The sequence below is a fragment of the Neoarius graeffei genome, chromosome 6 (genome assembly GCF_027579695.1).
Source record: "Neoarius graeffei isolate fNeoGra1 chromosome 6, fNeoGra1.pri, whole genome shotgun sequence".
Classification (NCBI taxonomy): domain Eukaryota; kingdom Metazoa; phylum Chordata; class Actinopteri; order Siluriformes; family Ariidae; genus Neoarius; species Neoarius graeffei.
In genome coordinates this window covers 69394479-69415165 of record NC_083574.1, presented here as the reverse complement: position 1 = coordinate 69415165, position 20687 = coordinate 69394479, and the positions used below count along the sequence as shown (strand labels likewise).

The 20687-nt window shown below is 46.9% G+C and overlaps 1 protein-coding gene across 1 annotated transcript in view; it reads left to right on the top strand.

Moving 5' to 3' along the window:
• rasgrf1 (Ras protein specific guanine nucleotide releasing factor 1) overlaps positions 1-20687 on the top strand; it is a 706856-nt gene that overhangs the window by 378434 nt on the left and 307735 nt on the right. The window contains exons 9-10 of the mRNA XM_060924009.1: positions 14700-14818; positions 15346-15506. Of these exons, the coding sequence (XP_060779992.1) occupies positions 14700-14818; positions 15346-15506 (280 nt within the window). The remainder of the gene's footprint in view (positions 1-14699; positions 14819-15345; positions 15507-20687) is intronic.

Below are 20687 nucleotides of genomic sequence, written 5' to 3'. Positions count from 1 at the left end.
CACTAGAGTCAACTGGCAGCACAAATGCGGAGTCAGGCTGGGATACAGATAGATCCCCAGGACACCAGACTGAGCACTAACCCAGATGGTTAAGACTATACACAGTCCACTCCTCCTCATCCTCTTGGGCCTCTATAGCAACAACAACTTAAGCTAAATTAATCATTTTTGTCACTGTGTGGTTAACAACTGCAGAAAGGCAGAAAAACTAATGCTCTCAGCATTTGGGGTCAGATTGAGGCTTCAGATGAGGACAATAAGGAACGAGGGGAGTATTCTCGCTATTCAGGAAATAATGAGTACAATAAGACTTGTGACCAAACAGGATACAGAAATGTGTTCTAGAATTTAAGTAAAAATTTCCAATGGCAAACATAGACATAAATAGTCACCACACCACAGATTCTTCAACAATTACATGACTAATACATAGCTTACTATATGTGTATGTGAAAGGGTGAGATGAAGTGAGGTCACCTACAGACTTCTTGATAGCTGAATTGCTCCTGTCAAAGGGTGAGATGAGAAGAGGTAGGAATGATTGAGGACACATTTTCAGATGAATTTCATGTATCCACTGTGGCTGGGAGTCAGTGAGGATAGCTGTTCTTGTTACAGCAAGCATGGTGCATGGTAGACCATAGGCAGCTTCTCCAGACTTTCTGGGGTTTAGGCTCAGTCACCTGGAAGAAACGGGTGAGGAGACTTTTCTGCGGGCAAATGGAGAGACATCACCATGTACACTATTCAGTTTCTCAATGCTTGAGTATAACCACTAACAATCATGTCCAGATCACCTGTAAATGAAACACCAGGTTACCTTTGGTCCAAGGGCTTGGGAATGGTTTACCCATAATTACCTCAAAAGGAGACAATTTGGATCTCAAATTGGGAGTCAAGGCAAAATTGTTCAATGATCTGTTGAGTTACCTATCTTTGTGCGGCATGTGAAATTCCATGAAAATGGCACATAAGAAAAGGAAGCGATGATGCTGTCAGGTTTTGAAGAGCATGATTGAGAATGCCAGAAGGTCAAGTCAGCTCTCAGTAGCCTGAGTTTGTAGAACAACTATGTCTAGGCTGTCAGGAGGCAAAGAGAAATGAGAAAACATCAAATAAATGGGTGATTCAAAAACTCATGGGCAAGGTTTGCTCACTTTGGCTGCCCACTTAGTGACTTGGTGTTAGGACTTGGACTGTTTTGGCCTCTAGAGGCCGCTGTTATTTCCTTTTCGTGTCATATTTATTTTGGCCTCTAGAGGCCGCCACTGTTCCTGTGTTTTGTGTTTTTTTTTTTGTTAATTGCCTGTTAGTCCTAATTATCTTCACCTGTGTCCTTAATTAGTTTGTGTATTTATACCCCTGAGTTCAGTCCTCTTGTCACGGAGGCTTGTGCTGTTATGTTTATCTCCAGTTTCCTTTGTACTGTGTTTTGTGGATCTTCTGAGCTTTTGCATTTTTGCCTTTTTCTTTTTGAATTATACTCTTTGTTTTTTGTTTTTTTTTGTTTTTTTTTTGCCCTGGATTGTATATAGTGTACATAGTATAAATAAACCTTTTGTTACTTTTTCTACTTCCGCCTCACACCTATGCATTTGAGTCATTCCCCTGGTGGCTTAGTGGGGGTTTGCTGGATCATCACACCAACGAACCAGGTTCGAATCCCAGCAAAACCCTAACAGAAAGACTCCGTCATGACCGACTCAGCAGAGGCTGCTTCAACTGTCTACCCGGCCAACCTTCAGGGAATTATGGCAGCTTTGACACGCTTCGGAGCGACCATGGACGCTCATGGACGTACGCTCACCAGCCAACGTGAGGCCCTTGCTCGCCACGAGGAACTGCTTCAGCAAATTGGGAAAACCCTGGCACAGCTGACATCTCTGCCTGCATCTCCTGCTCCTGATCCTGCTCCTGATCCAGCTCCCACTCCTGCTCCAGTGCCTCCTGCCATGCTGCCTTCTTCACCTCGTGAACCCAGCCTTCCTGCACCACAGAGGTATGACGGCAAGCACAGTGAGTGCCGAGAGTTCCTTACCCAGTGTCAACTCACCTTTGAGCTTCAGCCTACCACCTACACTACGGATCGCCGCAAGATTGCCTTTGTGATCACCTTATTAGCTGGTAAGGCGCGAGCCTGGGCTACTGCTATCTGGCAAAGACAGGGACCTGAGTGCTTTGATTTCCAGCTGTTTTCTGAAGAGATGCTTCGGGTCTTCGATCAGGCAGACATCAGTACCGACGCAGCCCGAAAGCTCATGTCCATCCGGCAAGGAGGAAGCGTCGCAGATTACGCCATCTCGTTCCGAACACTCGCAGCAGTAAGTGGATGGAACAAGACTGCCCTGGTGTCAGCCTTCCACCATGGTCTGTCTGACCCCATCAAGGACGGTCTGGCCTCTATTGGATGCCCAAGTGACCTCGAAACCCTCATCTCACATGCTATTCGTCTGGACAACAGGATGAGACAACGCCACCAAGCCTTGAGCCCCCCCAGCCTCCCTACCTCTACCTGGAGACCGTCTACCTCCTTCAGTGACTGTCCAGAACCCATGCAAGTGGGTCGTACTCGCCTCTCCGCATCTGAGAGGGAGCGCAGAAGGAGGGACAAGTGCTGCATCTACTGTGGCAAGCCTGGTCACTTCCGAGCATCATGTCCCGAACTCTTGGGAAAAGGACCGCCCCGTCCAGCCGAGGGAGGGTTGTGACGGGGCCTACCCTCTCTCCCGGACTCCCTGGCCAAGGAATCTACATCCCGTGAGTGAGTCTGTCCACTCTTGTCAAGCTTTGATAGACTCAGGGGCGGCTGGGAACTTTATGGATATTCACTTCGCCCAAAGCATCAATATACCTACTGCACCTCTTGAAGTCCCTCTGTCTGTGTCTGCCCTCGATGGCCAAGCGTTAGGTGATGGAAGAGTCACTCAAGTTACTTCTCCAGTCTTCCTCCAGTCTCAAGGTCACAAGGAAGAAATATCCCTGCACCTGATTCCTTCACCTGAGTTCCCAGTTATTCTAGGCCTTCCTTGGCTTACTCGCCACAACCCTCGCATAGACTGGGTAACAAGCCAGGTTGTGGAATGGGGCCCTGCATGCCATGCCTCTTGTCTGCTCTCTAGCTCTCCTGTGTCTCCTGCCGAGCCCCCTGATCTCACCGAGTTATCTCAAGTTCCCACAGAGTACTGGGATCTCAAGGAGGTATTCAGCAAGAGCAGGGCCGCCGTTCTTCCTCCGCACCGGGCCTACGACTGTGCCATCGACTTGCTCCCTGGGACTACCCCTCCTCATGGCAGACTGTTTTCCCTCTCTCAGCCAGAACGCAAGGCTATGGAGGAATACCTCAAAGACGCCCTGGTCTCTGGGTTCATTCGACCCTCCACCTCACCTGCTGGTGCCGGCTTCTTCTTTGTCGGCAAGAAGGATGGGGGGCTTCGACCATGTATTGTCTACAGGGGCCTGAACAAGATCACTGTGCGCAACCGATATCCCCTTCCGCTGATGTCCACTGCTTTCGACCTGCTCCAAGGCGCCACCGTCTTCACCAAGTTGGACCTACGGAACGCATACCACCTCATCCGTATCCGACAGGGAGACGAGTGGAAGACTGCCTTTAACACCCCGTCTGGGCACTACGAATACCAGGTGATGCCCTTCGGACTCACCAACGCACCAGCTGTTTTTCAGGCCCTAATCAACGACGTTTTAAGGGATATGATTAACCTGTACGTCTTTGTCTACCTCGATGACATCCTTATCTTTTCCAAGACCGTGCAGGAGCACCGCCACCATGTCCGCCAGGTTCTCCAGAGGCTGCTACAGAACAATCTGTTCGCCAAGGCCCAGAAATGCGAATTTCATGTTCCCGAGGTCTCCTTTCTGGGATTTATTGTACGGACAGGCCAACTCCAAATGGACCCTGCCAAGACCCTGGCCGTCCGGGACTGGCCTACTCCCAAGTCCATTAAGGAGGTTCAGTGGTTCTTAGGATTCGCTAACTTCTACCGCAAGTTCATCAGGAACTTCAGTTCTGTGGCAGCACCCATGTCAGACCTCACCAAAGGGACAGGTGGATCTTATGGCTGGTCTCCTCAGGCAGAAAAGGCGTTCAAAGACCTCAAGGCCCGCTTCTGCACGGCACCCATTCTGGTCCTCCCGGACACCTCCCAACCATTCATCGTGGAGGTGGACGCCTCGGACAGTGGTGTCGGCGCGGTACTCTCTCAACGTTCGGAAGGAAAGCTGCACCCCTGCGCTTACTTCTCCCACCGCCTGAGTCCTGCGGAGTCCCGGTACGATGTGGGGGATCGAGAACTGCTAGCGGTCAAACTGGCCCTTGAGGAGTGGAGGCACTGGCTGGAGGGAGCGCAACATCCATTCCTGGTTTGGACTGACCACAAGAACCTGGAGTACCTCCAGCAAGCCAAGAGACTGAACCCTCGACAGGCTAGGTGGGCCCTGTTTTTCAGTCGGTTTGACTTCACCCTCTTGTACCGTCCCGGCTCCAAGAACACCAAACCTGACGCACTGTCCAGGCTGTTCTCTGCCACTAACAGGGAGAATGAAGTCGGGCCTATTATCCCGGTGTCCCGGATTGTGGCCCCTGTCCGCTGGGGTATTGAGGAGGCTGTTCGACGAGCCCAACGCCAGGACCCCGGTCCTGGGACGGGGCCACCGGGCCTCTTGTACGTCCCACATCAAGCCCGGGCCAAGGTTCTCCAGTGGGGTCACTCTTCCCCTCTCACCGCCCACCCGGGAGCTCGGAGGACCCTGGACTTCCTGAAAAGACGCTTCTGGTGGCCTAACATGGAGCAGGAAGTAAGGTCATTTGTCCTGTCCTGTGAGGTTTGCACCAGAACCAAGAACCCACGACAGCGTCCCCAGGGTCTCCTGCATCCTCTGACCATTCCCCGGCGTCCCTGGTCCCACGTGGCAGTCGACTTCATCACGGGTCTCCCTGAGTCACAAGGTAACATGGTCATTTTGGTCATTGTTGACAGATTCTCCAAGGCCTGCCGCTTCATACCTCTGTGCAAACTCCCCTCTGCTCTTGAAACAGCGAAACTTATATTTAATCATGTCTTCCGAGTCTTTGGTCTTCCACAGGACATCGTCTCAGACCGAGGGCCCCAGTTCTCCTCCCGAGTGTGGCACGGGTTCTGCAAGGTCATCGGAGCCACTGCCAGCCTCTCCTCTGGGTTTCACCCACAGTCCAATGGTCAGACGGAGAGGCTCAACCAGGACCTGGAAACCACCCTGCGAGGCCTGGCTATGGATAACCCGACATCGTGGAGCACCTGGCTGCCATGGGCAGAGTACGCCCACAACACCCTGCAATCATCGGCCACCAAGCTGTCGCCATTCCAGTGCCAATTCGGGTTCCAGCCACCTCTGTTCCCGGACCAGGAGGAGGACGCGGGGGTGCCCTCGGTCAACCAATATGTGAGACGGTGTCGCAAGACCTGGAGCAAGGTCAGGAAGACCCTCATACAGACCTCCAGAACCAACCAGACTCAGGCCAACCGCCACAGAAGACCTGCACACACTTTCCGCCCTGGGCAGCGGGTTTGGCTGTCCACTAAGGACCTTCCGCTGCGGGTGGAGAACCGCAAGCTTGCTCCTCGCTACATTGGCCCCTTCAAGGTGGTGCGCAGGGTGAACCCTGTCTCCTACCGGCTTCAGTTGCCCCGGACTCTGAGGATCAACCCCACTTTCCATGTTTCCCTGTTGCGGCCTGTACTGACGTCTACGTATGCCCCTGCCCCTAGGAACCCCCCACCCCCCCGCATCTTCCAGGGGCAGACTGTGTTCACTGTGCATCGCCTGCTTGACTCCCGCCGGGTCCGCGGCGGGTTGCAATATCTGGTGGACTGGGAGGGCTATGGTCCTGAGGAGCGCTGCTGGGTTCCTGCTCGGGATGTCCTGGATAAAGAACTGTGTCGGGACTTCCATTCGGCCCATCCGGATCGCCCTGGGAACGTCAGGAGACGCTCCTAGAGGGGGGGGGGTCCTGTTAGGACTTGGACTGTTTTGGCCTCTAGAGGCCGCTGTTATTTCCTTTTCGTGTCATATTTATTTTGGCCTCTAGAGGCCGCCACTGTTCCTGTGTTTTGTGTTTTTTTTTTTGTTAATTGCCTGTTAGTCCTAATTATCTTCACCTGTGTCCTTAATTAGTTTGTGTATTTATACCCCTGAGTTCAGTCCTCTTGTCACGGAGGCTTGTGCTGTTATGTTTATCTCCAGTTTCCTTTGTACTGTGTTTTGTGGATCTTCTGAGCTTTTGCATTTTTGCCTTTTTCTTTTTGAATTATACTCTTTGTTTTTGTTTTGTTTTGTTTTGTTTTGCCCTGGATTGTATATAGTGTACATAGTATAAATAAACCTTTTGTTACTTTTTCTACTTCCGCCTCACACCTCTGCATTTGAGTCATTCCCCTGGTGGCCTAGTGGGGGTTTGCTGGATCATCACACCAACGAACCAGGTTCGAATCCCAGCAAAACCCTAACACTTGGTCTACTAATTAGTTCCCACACACCTCAGAGAGTCACCAGAGTCATGACCTTTGGTTTGGAAGATGGACAGTTGTTTAGACAGAAAATATGCTTCCAAAAGATCAGTGACAAGAGACATATGTGATATGCCTGTAGGCTTACCATCTTTGGCCTCTATAGAGCTGCATGAGATCCAGATTTTCCCAAAATCATGAACTACCCCAAAGGCATAATGGGAATCAGTATAAACAGTCATGGTCAGACCTGCAAACAGGGTGCATCCATGAGTAAGAGTGACAAGTTCAGCTGCTTGTGCAGACTAGTAAGGTAAATATTTTACTTTATGAGAAAAGTTAGCCAGAGAACAAAAAGAATACCCACACAGAAAAACTGAATAATTGGGTTTTGAACAAGAGCCATCAACAAACACTTGCATACCATGCTCAGAGGGAGTCTGGGAGAGATCAGACCAGTCACGTTCCAACCATGTTGAATCTGGGCTGGACCTTGAGATGTAAAAGCGGAGATATCACACCAAGTGCTGACAAAACTGCGACTTGGACTGTGAGGTTTTAAATCTACACCTAGCCAGGTGCATGAATGTCATCTGATCAGATATCAGAGAGGTCAGTGAGTCTCAAACAGCAACAACAGAGAAAACCATGAGGGAGTCAATAAACCCTTGAGTTAGGCAGGTACATGCATGTTGCTGCTGTACATGTCTGACCTCATTGGAGTGCGATGCCCAGGAGCAACATTTACTGATGCAGACACAGCTGTTCAGAGATGCTTCTCAGTTTATTGTACTGTCAGTCAAACATGAGTATAAATTCAAACATAATGGTGTGGTGAGACAAACATGATTTGATCAATTCAAAACAAAGAAATACATATGTTCTTCTACAATTGGTAAAGACAGTGGCAGATAAATGATGTGCATAGCAACAGAGGTAGGAGTTCAGAGCACTACCAAGTAAGGCTTGAGAGCAGAAGAGTAAGATAATAACCCCCCCCCCACACACACACACACACACACACACACACAATGGTTAGTGTGCTGGTTGCAACATTGTGTGTTATGAAAAGTGAAGAAACCGTATTAATTTAATATTAATATTAATATATTAACCTTATCAAAAATATGTTAGGAACATGATGAATTGTGGTAGCTTTGGCTCGCCAGAACACACACACATGCGCACGCGAGTTGTGAACTAAACCTCTGTGATGTTGGCACCCCATATGATGAGAACATGGGGAAAAAAGGATTTCAGATTTGCTTGTGCATCATTTGTGCATGCAAAATAAACACATGTGCTTTAAGTTATTAATGTTAATGGTGTGTTGATGTAACTCTTGTGGTTACCAGAGGACCAGCCCCCCCACTGTAACCCTAGCTATGTAATCAGTGAGAGGCCGAGGGCTACAGAAACTGAGATCGGCTGCGCCTAATGTGCCATATGGTGTGGGAAGGACTTTAGACTTTTAATGTGTTGATGTCATCTCATTAACAAATCATTAATTTCTCTAAAACTGTTTGAGCACATTTTTTTGTGTGTGCACAAACGATGCACAACTTAATCGAAATACTTTTATTCATGTTCTCATCATATTGGGTGCCACCTAAAGCCAGCGCAGAATAAGCCTTGCTTATGACAGGTGCAGAGACAATACAACCAAGAGGAAAAGAGCGTGTGATGGCCAAAGAATGTCTATGAGATCTCTACCCTTTGCCAGCCTGTGAGTTAATTGTTATGCATCTCTCCTGGGTTGTGACCCAGGTCCTATCTGAATTGTCATGACTGGGGTTAACCCATGTTGACTCACTTGTACACCTTTCATACCAAGTGGCCAACCCAGGTTTGAAAGAGTCACCCTCTGTTGTCCAACCCAGCATTTCATGATCCCTAAACCACTGATGGTTCTTCTTATTATATGGTCAGACAGTTTTGCTTCTTTCTAGATATAAATGCTTAAAATTAGAAAAATTATCTGGCAAAAGAGAAAGCATATTTCAAGCTTGAAATTATAACCCCAAATCAGAAATAGGAATACATGTTGAAATTGAACTTAAAACTGAAAACAGTGATTTGTAAACCATCTTTAACCTGTTTTGCATTAAAATCAAAAGAGCAGCACATTATCTGACATTTCACGTTATGAATTTTATGTATTTTTTTCTTTTTTTTAAATAAACACATTTCAATTTTGATTATTACAACACATTTCAAAAAAGTAGGGATGGTAAAGCATTTGCCACTTTATAATGCTGCCATTCCTTCTCAACACATCTAAAAGATATTAAGGAACTGAAGACACCAAGTGATGAACTTTTCAAGTGCTATTTTGTCCCTTTCTTCCTGCAAATAGGTATTAAGTTGTGCAACAGTACGGGGTCATCGTTGTCATTTGTTTCATTTCAAAATTCGCCACACATTCTCTATTGGGGACAGAGGGGACAGGCACGTTTTCCTTCTGCAGCCATGCTTTTGTAATGTGTGCAGAATGTGGTTTTGCATTGTTTTTTTGAAATATCCCTGGAAAAGTAGTTGTCTTGAAGGCAGGATATGTTGCTCCAAAATGTCAATGTACTTTTCTGCATTAATTCTGCCATCACAGAAGTGTAAGTTATCTTTGCCAAGGACACTGACACAACCCCATTCTATGACAGACCCTGGCTTTTGGATTTGTTGCTGGTAACAGTCTGGATGTTCATTTTTGTCTTTGGTCTGGAGCACATGGTGTCCTTTTCTTACAAAAAAGATCTGGAATACTGATTTGACTGACCACAATACACCTCCTTGCAAAAGTATTCATCCCCCTTAGTGTTTGTCCTGTTTTTTCGCATTACAAGCTGGAATTAAAAATAGATTTTTGGGGGGTTAGCACCATTTGATTTATACAACATGCCTACCACTTTAAAGGTGCAATTATTTATTTCTTTATTTATTATAATTTTTTTTTATTGTGACACAAATAATAATTAAGATGAAAAAAAAACAGAAATCTGGAGTGTGCATAGGTATTCACCCCCTTTCATACAAAACCCCTAAATAAGAGCTGGTCCAACCAATTAACTTCATAAGTCACATAGTTAATTGATTAAGATCCACCTTTGTGCAATCAAAGTGTCACAATCTGTCACATTATGTCTGTATAAATCAACCTGTTCTGGAAGGACCCTGACTCTGCAACACTACTAAGCAAGGAACACTCCAAATAGGTCAGGCACAAAGTTGTGGAGAAGTATAGATCAGGGTTGGGTTATTAAAAAATATCCCAAACTTTGAATATCCCGTGAAGCACCATTAAATCCATTATAGCAAAATGGAAAGAATATGGCACCACTACAAATCTGACAAGAGAAGGCTGCCCACCAAACCTCACAGACCAGGCAACAAAGACACCAAAGATAACACTGAAGGTGCTGCAAAAATCCACAGTGGAAATGGGAGTATCTGTCCATAGGACCACTTTAAGCCGTACACTCCACAGAGTGGAGCTTTGTGGAAGAGTGGCCAGAAAAAAAGCCATTGCTTAAAGGGGAACAAAAAAAAAAAAAAGAAACACATTTGGAGTTTGCCCAACAGCATGTGGCAGACTCCCCAAACACATGGAAGAAGATTCTCTGGTCAGATAAGACTAAAATTGAACTTTTTGGCAATCATGGCAAATGCTTTGTGTGGTACAAACCCAACACTTCCCATTACCCTGAGAACACAATTCCTACAGTGAAGCATGGTGGTGGCACCATCATGCTGTGGGGATGTTTTTCATCTGCAGGGTTGCCTTTCATCTACAGGTCAAGATTGAAGGAAAGATGGATGGCACTAAATACAGGGCAATTCTGGAGGAAAACCTGTTCGAGTCAGCCAGAGGTTTGAGACTGGGATGAAGGTTCACATTCCAGCAGGACAACGACCCTAAACATATACTGCTCAAGCTACACTGGAGCGGTTTAAAGGGAAACATTTAAATGTCTTGCAATAGCCTAGTCAAAGCCCAGACCTCAATCCAATTGAGAATCTGTGGCATAACTTGAAGATTGCTGTACACCAATGCAGCCCATCTAATTTGAAGGCGTTGGAGCAGTTTTGCCTTGAAGAATGGGCAAAAATCCTAGTGGCTAGATGTGCTAAGCTAATAGAGACATACCCCAAGAGACTTGCAGCTGATAATTGCAATAAAAGGTGGCTCTACAACAATGGCGGCTGGTAGTCTTTCAAACAGGGGAGGCTGGTCGGTTACGATATTTCCAGATTTTAAAAGAAAAAAGAAAAAACACATCAATTTTGCCCATACTCTTGCCTCTGATCTGGCTGATTGTTGGCAGGGTCACAAACTGTGAAATAACAGGTTCTTTTCGCCCATTAGCCTACTGTCCAATATACATGATGATGGTGTTTGGGGGGGTATATTTTAACATTTTATATTTTAGAATTGTGGCATGTTGTTTAAAAATTGATCATTATTGAAAGCAGCTCTTTGTCAGGAACCTCAGCAGTAACAGCAGAGTGTTCTGGAATAGGCACAAGCACTGACCTTGGGGAGCCAAACATAGAGCTGGGTGCCACACATTTCATTCAATGACACTTTCCCTATATTTTACTTATTTTGACTGAGAAATGTTTTATTGACAATTTTGATAACCCTTCACTTTTAATCCAGGTCTGTAGTGTGAAATGTTCTCGGCTGTGTTTTTGTTTAAAAATGTTTTCCAAATTGTAGCTGTGTTTAATTCATATCCAGAAAAATATATATTCCAATATAATATACTCAGCATAAACATTTTAAATAGATTCTATATTTTTGGTCCATCCATGACATATTACTAAAGTAGCCTATTTACTGTTGTTGATGTGGGTCACTTGCTGTTAGCCAATTCACTTTCTCGTACCAGGAGAGCTGAAAGGAACGAGTATTATTCCCTACCTTTTTCACCAAGTCAATTTGAGGCGTTGGTCTACCCTGCTCTTTAATTTTAATTTTTTCCTCGAAAGGAAGACTGGCAAATGGCTTCGCCAAAATTAAATCAACAATGCTTGGCATCCGTGCGCAGCTTTCTTGCTAGCTGACTAGCCCCCTCAAGTTCAAGTTCAGTCACTCAAATAAACGAAATTTCTGGAACTAAGATAGCAAACTTGACAACATTGTATTTACACTTTATTTACAATGAAAATATATACAAACTAAAAAAGCTGGTAGAAACCGTATGTAATGAATGAAATCAAAATGTAAGCTGATCTCTTACAATACACCACAGCACTTGCGAATCCGCATGGGACTGAACTGAAATTCACTGCTGCCTGTCTATATTTGAAATGAGCTGTCAATCAAAGAAAATATCTGGCCTCTTTCACCAATCACCAGTCTCCTCGCGGAAAGCTTTGCCATGTCCCTCCCACTGTGAGGCTGGGAGTCCGGTGGGCGGGTGTTTTCACAGTATTTGTCCAATAACTGTCTTGCATTTTGATATTGAAAAGCGCATAGCTCCCAAATGCCATTGAAGTCCACTGAGGCTGGGAGTCCGGTGGGCGGGCGTTTTCGCAGTATTTGTCCAATAACCGTCTTGCATTTTGATATTGAAAAGCGCATAGCTCCCAAATGCCATTGAAGTCCACTGAGGCTGGGAGTCCGGTGGGTGGGCGTTTTCACAGTATTTGTCCAATAACCATCTTGCATTTTGATAGTGAAAGCGCATAGCTCCCAAATGCCATTGAAGTCCACTGAGGCTGGACTGCATCGCGCTGTCACGAGGGGGAAAAACTCATGCACACATTAGGCGAACTGGGGAAAGTTATAACGGAATGATTTCGCATTGTAGTTGGGTTGAGCACATATATTTCTATGATTCTGGATCTGAAATAGCAATGTTATAAGGTCGGCTATAACATAAGCCTAGCGCAATTCATCCTACACGCTGTTCGTCATTTTTAGAGGAGGCTGAGCCTCCCTCATTGTCTTAGAGCAATCGCCCGTGCTCTACAAAGTATTCACTTTGGGGGGTGAATATCTATGCACATTCCAGATTACTGATTTTTCCCCCCCATCTTAATTATTGTTTGTCACAATAAATAAATAAATAAATAGTGCCTTTAAAGTGGTAGGCATGTTGTGTAAATCAAATGGTATTAACCCCCCCCCCCCCCCCCCCAAAAAAAAAAAAAAAAATTCAATTTTAATTCCAGCTTATAATGCAACAAAACAGGATAAATAACAAGGGGGATGAACACTTTTGCAAGACACTATACATATTTCCACTGTATGATGGTCCATCCCAGATGCCTCCACGCTCAGAGGAGTTGACAGCACTTCTGGACAAAATTAACATAAGGTTTCCTTTTGCATAGTAAAGGTTTAACTGGCATTTGTGCATGTCATGCCATGATTCTAGTGCTTGACAAAGTTTCCCAAAGTAATCCTGAACCCACGAGGTTATATCAGCGACAGATTAATGATGGTTCTTCATGCTATGGAGTCTGAAAGAACAGAGATCATGGGTATTTGGCTTAGGCTTGCACTCTTGCCCTTTATTCACCAAAATTCCTCCATATTCCTCAAATTGTTTAATGATATTATGCACCATAGAGGGTGATATATCCAAACCCCTTCCCATCTTTATTTGAGGAACATTGCTTTAAACATTTCAATCATTTTCTCAAGCATTTGTTGACAAAACTGAGATACTCGGCCCATTGCTCCTCTAAGTTTAGGCCTTTCATGGATACTGATTTTGTATCAAATATTGATTACAGTGAACTGGACAATCACCTATTTCATGTCATTATTTAAATGTTTTACTTAATTATTAGCCCTAAATCACCCCCTTCCCAACCGTTTTTTTTTAAAATGAATTTATTTATTTATTTATTTTTTATTTTTTAATATGATGCAGGCCTGAAACATGAATGGATGTATATTAACAAATGAAATGAAGTTGACCAGACAAAACATGAAATATCTTGGGTTTATGCTGTCTGCAATAAAATACAAGTCAAAGTAAATTTAGAAATCACTGCTTTCTTTCTTTCCTTTTTTTTTTTTTTTTGCATTTTCCATACCGTCCTAAATTTTTTTGATTTTGGGATTGTAGTAAAATGCCTAGAAATAGGTTTAGTAATGTTATAGTTGGGTTATTGTAATATAATAATAGGAAATGCTGGATCAATTTGACTATATTCAGGATATTTTCACTTCTAAGATGTCATTTTTGGCAGTGTATGACCCAAAATGGCATATTGGACACTGATAGGTTTAAATATTTTTTGGTGCAGTAGTATAGCTGAATTGGGTTTCTTTAAAAATGCAGTAAAGCATCTACACTGTCAGTTTTTGTCCAATTTCTATACTCAATGAAGTTCCTAAATATGGAATAATAAAAATGTGTTTTTGTTAGGTTTTGATCTGTCTGTAGCTAAGGAGGTTGAATTGACAAAGTATGATCTAGGAATGTAGACCTCTTACGCCCAAGAGATTCTGCCTCATGGATATCTGGGAGATTCTACCTCATGGATCGATCCAGGAGCAGTCACTGACAGACACAACTGCTCAGAGAGTTTTCTCAGTTTATTGTCAGACAAACATGAGTATACATTCATATTCAAGAGTGTGTTATAGCTGTGCAATTAGATTATGATGATTTAATTGATGAAGCTAAGTTATCTACATGTATATAATGTAAATGGGTGACGAAGCATTACATCACTGGTTTAGACTGGTTTGTATGAAAGAAGACAGACATTATGTACCATTACATCACCCGTCAGGATCATAGTCTTATAAAAAGAAGAAAGACATTACTGGTCAACGTAACCTTCATTAAGCAGAGAGCAGAATATGTGAGTGAAGATAAATCTCAAGGTTGTAACTAAACCAAAACAAGTAGCAATCAGGACTGCCTGTACCAGTTCAAGCATGCCAAGAGATAAATCTCAAGGATGTAACTAAACCAAAAGTAGCAATCAGGACTGCCTGTACCAGCTCAAGCATGCCAAACATTTATTTTTATCAGTTTTATACAATGAAGAGCATCTTTCATAGATAGTTCATTATATCTACAGGTGTTAAAATGATGGGCCCCACAACTGTCAAATGCATTGAGGAATGCTGCCATTTAAACAATGTCGTGGATTACATATTTGCATCATTGTTATATCATGATGTGAATGTGCTAAATGTATAATGTAATATAAATGTAAACTTATTTTAAGAATCATGCACGATGAAGTAAGTGAAACAGAGAACATCAGGAAGAACCTGGCCATTGAGCGCATGATCGTGGAGGGCTGTGAGATTCTCCTGGATACTAGCCAGACTTTTGTCAGACAAGGTAAATTCACCCCACCCCAAAAACACATACATGAACAGAGCTCTAGAAAGGGACCTCAGATTCCAAATAAGAGCATAGTTTACAGTTTTATTCAGATATTCTTCTCATCTAGTCTTGTCATCCACATGTTTCTCTCTCACTTTTCTGGATTTATTTTTTGCCCCCCAAAGACAATGATTAGCACAAAGGATTCCCTGGTTTAATTACACAGACAGGGCAATGTTCTTTTTTCTTTTTTTTAAACCGAATCACATATTTACAGGCCACTCAGCTGAAAAGCCAATGCCTGGAGAAATAACATATATTAACCAGAGAAGACCCTTGTTCTGATGGCAAAAAAAAAGAAAAGAAAAAGGAAACAATGTTGAAATGAATGTGTACTGTACTATACTATAGGTTTGCAAACAGCAATATGGTGGGCCTGTGTTTTATTGTTATATTTTTATCTGATACTAGATAAAAATGAAAATTAGAAAATAATTTTGTCCTCCTTTCCATTGCACCATTCTACACTCCTCAATTCAAAGGATCATTAATCCAGGTGCCCATGAGTGAGAAAGGGAAGATCACTCGTGGCCGTTTGGGCTCCTTGTCTCTGAAGAAAGATGGCGAGAGACAGTGTTTTCTTTTCTCTAAACACCTCATCATCTGTACCAGGGGCTCTGGAGGCAAGTTGCACCTCACCAAGGTAAGATCTAGGTTTGCATGGATCAAGACTTTTTAGAGTGATAGAACTCCAACTTGTTTTTCAACAACTTTTTGACTCAGTAGTGAATATAGTCTACACTGCAAAAATGCTATTCACTTAGTAAGTGAATAAAGGAAGATTTGTAATATTCTAATAAAGATACTTTGTGGAGTATAGATCGTCTTTCTTCCTCTGAGATACATATAGTCAGGCTGTATTTGTGTCTGAAGTAAAGCATAAAACAACTCACTAGTTATGTAACATCATGCATACCTTCAATGATAAATAGGTAAATACAAATATCTAGGTAAATAGCTACATACAAAAGAAATAAATAAAAACAAATACCTTATACAGTATGTGGCCAAAAATATATGGGCACCTGACCATCTCACCCATTTGTGGGGCTTCTCCAAACTGTTGCCAGAAATTTGTAAGCAAAGAATTTTATAGAATGTATTTGTATGCTGCAGCATTAAGATTTACCTTCATTGGAACTACAGGGACCAGACCTGTTTCATCATGACAGTGCCCCTGTGCACAAAACAAAGTCCATGAAGAGATGGTCTGCCAAGGTAGATGTGGAAGAACCCAAATGGCCCAGTGGCCCGAACCCTGACCACAACCCTACTGAACACCTTTAGAATGAATAAGCTTGTGGCTGAATGAGCAGAAATCCCCACAGTCACATTCTAAAATCTAGTGGAAAGCCTTCCCAGAAGAGTGGGGGCTGTTGTAACAGCAAAAGGGGTACTAACTCCATATTAATGCTCATGGTTTTGGAATGGGCACATATGGGTGTGATGGTCAGATAGCCACATACTTTTGGCCATATAGTGTAATTTTAGAAAGAATAAGTAGAGTGCATCTGTAAAATGGACACATTTAATATTTAGCTATAGTCTGATGAATGTAAAAGCTGACAAAAAAAGTATTTTCTTTACAATGTTATTGTAGCGCGGACAATGCGTGGGTGGAGCAGAGAGGACGGCAGGACAACGTTTGGAGGAAGTAACAGTGTATTTTATTAATAAACTTTTCAGTTTAAAAGAACTCGCAGCACACAGACACACTCTCAGCCTCCACTCCCGGGTCGCGCTCCCTCTGCTCTCTCTCAGCCTCTTAAAATAGGGAGCGGTTTACTGGGAAAACACACACAAAACACAGGTTAATTACCGTCAGGTGTAGCGAATCTGCCACTCACCTTCCCCGGCTCCACCCTCCTGTCACAGACCGATGCTTGACCACGCCCCCACTGCCACATACCCCCACCGCCCGACTCAGGCCGGGCGCCCGTCCGGCCCGCAGCCGACTCCCCCCCCCCTTGACGGGAGAGGAAGTCCGCCACGACCATCTGCGCCCCCGGCCTGTGGACCACCTTGAAGTTGAAGGGTTGGAGTGCCAGATACCAACGGGTGATCCGCGCGTTGGCATCCTTCATGCGGTGGAGCCACTGGAGGGGCGCGTGGTCCGAACAGAGGGTGAAAGAGCGCCCCAGCAGGTAGTAACGGAGGGCGAGGACCGCCCACTTGATCGCCAGGCACTCCTTCTCAATGGTGCTGTAGCGCCCCTCACGCACTGACAGCTTGCGGCTGATGTATAGGACTGGGCGGTCCTCCCCCTCCACCTGCTGGGACAAAACGGCCCCCAGCCCTCTGTCCGACGCATCCGTCTGCAACAAAAAAGGGAGAGAGAAGTCAGGGGAGTGTAAGAGTGGCCCCCCACACAGTGCAGCCTTTACCTCAGAGAAAGCCCGCTGGCACTGCTCCGTCCACTGGACCGGATCTGGTGCCCCCTTTTTAGTGAGGTCAGTCAGCGGGCTGGTGACGTCCGAATAATTAGGTATAAACCTACGATAGTAGCCAGCCAGCCCCAGGAACTGTCTCACCCCCTTTTTGGTCTTGGGCCTCGGGCAGGCCGCAATCGCTGCAGTCTTATTAATTTGGGGACGCACCTGCCCGTTGCCCAAGTGGAAGCCCAGATACCGTACTTCCACCCGCCCAATCGCACACTTCTTCGGGTTGGCAGTGAGTCCCGCCCGCCTCAGCGACCTAAGGACGGCCCTCAGGTGTTGCAGGTGCCGCTGCCAGTCATTGCTATAAATGATGATGTCGTCTAGGTACGCGGCCGCATAGGTGGCGTGCGGCCGGAGGACTCGGTCCATCAGCCGCTGAAACGTAGCGGGCGCCCCAAACAGCCCAAACGGAAGTGTGACGAACTGGTGTAAGCCGAACGGTGTGGAAAAGGCCGTTTTCTCTCGGGATAATGGAGTCAAGGGGATCTGCCAATATCCCTTCGTCAAATCCAGTGTCGAGTAAAAGCGAGCTGTGCCTAGTCGATCGAGCAGCTCATCAATACGAGGCATTGGGTATGCGTCGAATTTAGACACCGCGTTGACTTTTCTATAGTCCACACAGAACCGGACCGACCCGTCGGCCTTGGGAACCAAGACCACTGGGCTGCTCCAGTCACTGTGGGACTCCTCGACGATGCCCATTTCGAGCATGGCCTGAAGTTCTTCCCGAACCACCTTTTTTTTGTGTTCGGGTAGTCTATAAGGGCGGCTACGCACTACCACCCCCGGGGGCGTCTCTATGTGGTGTTCTATGAGGTTCGTGCGACCGGGCAGGGGCGAGAACACATCCGAAAACTCGGCCTGCAACTGGGCGACCTCCGCGAGTTGGGTCGGGGAGAGGTGGTCTCCACAAGGGACCGGAGAGGTACGTGATGCCAATGACCCTTTGGGGACCTCCGGCCCCAGCTCCGCCTTCTCCGGAACTACCGACACCAACGCCACGGGGACCTCCTCATTCCAGAGTTTCAGCAGATTGAGGTGGTAGATCTGTAGCGCCCCCTCCCTGTCCGTTCGCCTAACCTCGTAGTCGACGTCCCCGACTCGCCGTGTGACCTCAAAGGGTCCTTGCCACTTGGCGATTAATTTGGAGCTCGACGTGGGCAACAGGACGAGTACCTTCTCTCCCGGAGTGAACTCTCTAAGGCGCGTGCCCTTGTTGTACAGGCGGACTTGCCGTTCCTGGGCCTGCCGCAAATTCTCCTGAGTTAGGTGGGTGAGCGTGTGGAGTTTTGCGCGCAGATCCATAACGTACTGAATTTCGTTTTTGCTCTGTGAAGGTCCCTCCTCCCAATTTTCCCGCAGTACATCTAAGATGCTGCGCGGCTTACGCCCGTATAATAATTCAAACGGGGAAAACCCCGTGGAGGCTTGGGGGACCTCTCGCACTGCAAACAACAAGGGTTCGAGCCACTTATCCCAGTTACGTGCGTCCTCACTTACGAATTTTTTAATAATATTCTTGAGGGTGCGATTGAACCGTTCAACTAAACCGTCCGTCTGTGGGTGATAAACGCTGGTGCGGATCGGCTTAATACCTAGTAGCCCATACAGTTCGCTCAGTGTCCGTGACATAAACGAGGTGCCTTGGTCAGTCAGAATCTCTTTCGGGATTCCAACCCGGGAGATGACGTGGAAGAGGGCCTCTGCAATACTGCGTGCTGAGATATTGCGAAGAGGCACCGCTTCCGGGTATCGCGTTGCATAGTCCACCAGGACTAATATAAAGCGGTACCCTCGTGTTGACCGATCTAATGGCCCAACGAGATCCATCCCAATTCTTTCGAACGGGGTCTCGATTAATGGTAGGGGGCGCAAGGGCGCTTTTGGAATGGCCGCTGGATTTACTAACTGGCATTCGCGGCACGCCGTACACCACTTACGGACGTCGCCGCGAATCCCCGGCCAATAGAATCGGGCCATTATCCGGGCGAGTGTCTTATCCTGCCCGAGGTGTCCAGCCATGGGATTAAAGTGGGCCGCCTGGAATACCAATTCCCGGCGGCTCTTTGGAATTAATAACTGGGTGACTCGCTCTTTCGTCTGAGTGTCCTGCGTCACTCGATATAATCTATCCTTCAAAATGGAAAAATAGGGGAAGGACGGGGTGGCGTTCGGCTGGAGCGTTTGACCATCGATTACTCTCACTTGGTCAAACGCGTGTCGCAGAGTCTCGTCTCGCGATCGTTCCAGTGGGAAATCCACGAGGGATTCCCCAATAGAAAGAGGAGGGGCCGGCGGCTCCTCCCCCTGTCGCGGAGGTGACGTAGACGGCTCTGCGACCGCCGCTCCAGCCAAAGCGACACCGGGACCCTCCCCCGTCAACCGGCAGGACCCACTCTTTACTAGGCGTGCCATTAAACCCCGAAATCCCGGCCAATCGGTCCCCAAGATCAAAGAGTGGGTAAGGCGAGGATTAACCGCCGCCTTCACTATAGATTTTTCCCCTCTAAAATATATGTGGACTGACACCAACGGGTAGCTGTGAATATCCCCGTGCACACACAACACCTTCACCCCTTGTGCTCCCCCCAATGCCTCGTCTTGCACCAGGCTTTGGCGGATCGAGGTCTGATTGCAGCCTGAATCCACCAACGCCTGATATGTAGCCCCTTGTACACTTACCGGTATGCGATACGCTCCGGCCCGATCGAGGGCAGCCTCTGGCGCGTTGGGGATCCGCACCACCGCCCCCACCTCCATCGCTGCACATTGTTGCTGCAGGTGGCCCGGTTCCCCGCAGCGCCAGCAAACCGGCCCGGGCCTCCCCTCTGCAACTGTGTTCTGGGGCTCACTCACCTGAGGGGGGGGAGAGACAGACACAGAAGGGAGAAACGGGAGGGCACCACGGGTGCGGCGGGCCGGCTGGGGTGGGGCCGGCCCCCGCCTCCGTGGTGGGGGAATGGGGCAAGGACGGGACACGGGAGGAGGGGGGGAAGACAGAGAGAGAGGGGGGGAAGACAGAGAGAGAGAAGAGGAGACAGAAGACGATGTCATCCGTTGTCCTGCCGCCGGTACAGCCGCCAGATGATCCTCCGCCAGTCCTACGGCCTGATCCAGCGACGCCGGGCGGTGGCACTGGACCCACTCCGTGGTTCCGGCTGGTAAGCGGGCAACGAACTGTTCCAGCGCCACCTGGTCGATGATTCCCTCGGCGTCGCGATCTTCGGCCCTCAGCCACCGCCAGCAGGCGTCCCGGAGCTGCTGGCCAAACGCGAACGGGCTGCCGGCTTCCTCCATCCGCAGCGCGCGGAAGCGCTGGCGCTGCTGCTCCGGCGTGCGCCCCACGCGCTGGAGGACGGCCCGGCGAAGGTCAGCGTAGGCCAGCC